At 73.9% G+C, this 760-nt stretch overlaps 1 protein-coding gene across 1 annotated transcript in view; it reads right to left on the bottom strand.

The window, feature by feature from the left end:
- Positions 1-40: 40 nt before the first annotated feature.
- Positions 41-760, bottom strand: part of EMIHUDRAFT_229718 (hypothetical protein) — a gene marked incomplete at both ends in the record, with an annotated part of 1,132 nt that continues 412 nt past the window's right edge. The window contains 2 exons of the mRNA XM_005785765.1: positions 41-56; positions 214-482. Of these exons, the coding sequence (XP_005785822.1) occupies positions 41-56; positions 214-482 (285 nt within the window). The remainder of the gene's footprint in view (positions 57-213; positions 483-760) is intronic.

Below are 760 nucleotides of genomic sequence, written 5' to 3'. Positions count from 1 at the left end.
TAACCCTAACCCTAACCCTAACCTGTCGTGAGGCTGCGGCTCACCTGTCGCGGCTCCTCGGGCGGACTGGTGGTGGTGAGGTGTGTCTTACCAAGGGTTAGGGTTAGGGTTAGGGTTAGGGTTAGGGTTAGTGAGGTGTGTCTTACCAAGGCCCCGTCGTGGCGGCGCACCCGCAGCCCGGACGCGTGCAGCTCCTCGGCACAGGCGGCGCACAATGACACGGCGCGCCACGCGTCGTCCTCGGCAGCGAAGCCAGGGACGCCGCCGGCAAGGAGGCAGCGCACGCCCTTGTCGTCGACGATCGTGCGCAGCAGCGCGACCTTGAAGGCGGCGGCGGCGCGCTGCACGGTGAGGAGCGCCTCTTGCGCCGCCTCCGCCGAGCCGATGTCGCACAGGCCTGCGCCGAGCCCTCCCAGCTGCAGGAAGGCGCACGAGACGACGCGGTGCTCCGCGGTGAGCAGGGAGGACTTGAGCCGCAGCAGCTGAGTCGCGCCGCCGCCGCACGTCGCGCCGAGCAGCGTGGTGTCCGCACAGGCCGAGGAGGGGGGGGGCTGAAGGGAGGGGTGCAGCGGCCCCGCCCCCCCGCGGTTGGGGGGGCCGTCCTGCTGGCTGGGGGGGGAGGCGGGGGTGGTGTCGTGCGGCTGCGGGGCGCTGGGAGGGCTCGGCGCGGGGCGGTGCGCCGTGGGCTCGGCGGCGGCGTCGTGCGGGGGGGTGGCCTCGGTGCTGGGCGGCGCCGCTGCTTTGGGGGGGGGGCGGCGGC

The sequence above is a fragment of the Emiliania huxleyi genome, assembly GCF_000372725.1.
Source record: "Emiliania huxleyi CCMP1516 chromosome Unknown EMIHUscaffold_158, whole genome shotgun sequence".
Classification (NCBI taxonomy): Eukaryota; Haptophyta; order Isochrysidales; family Noelaerhabdaceae; genus Emiliania; species Emiliania huxleyi.
This window is presented reverse-complemented; position numbering and strand designations above follow the sequence as displayed.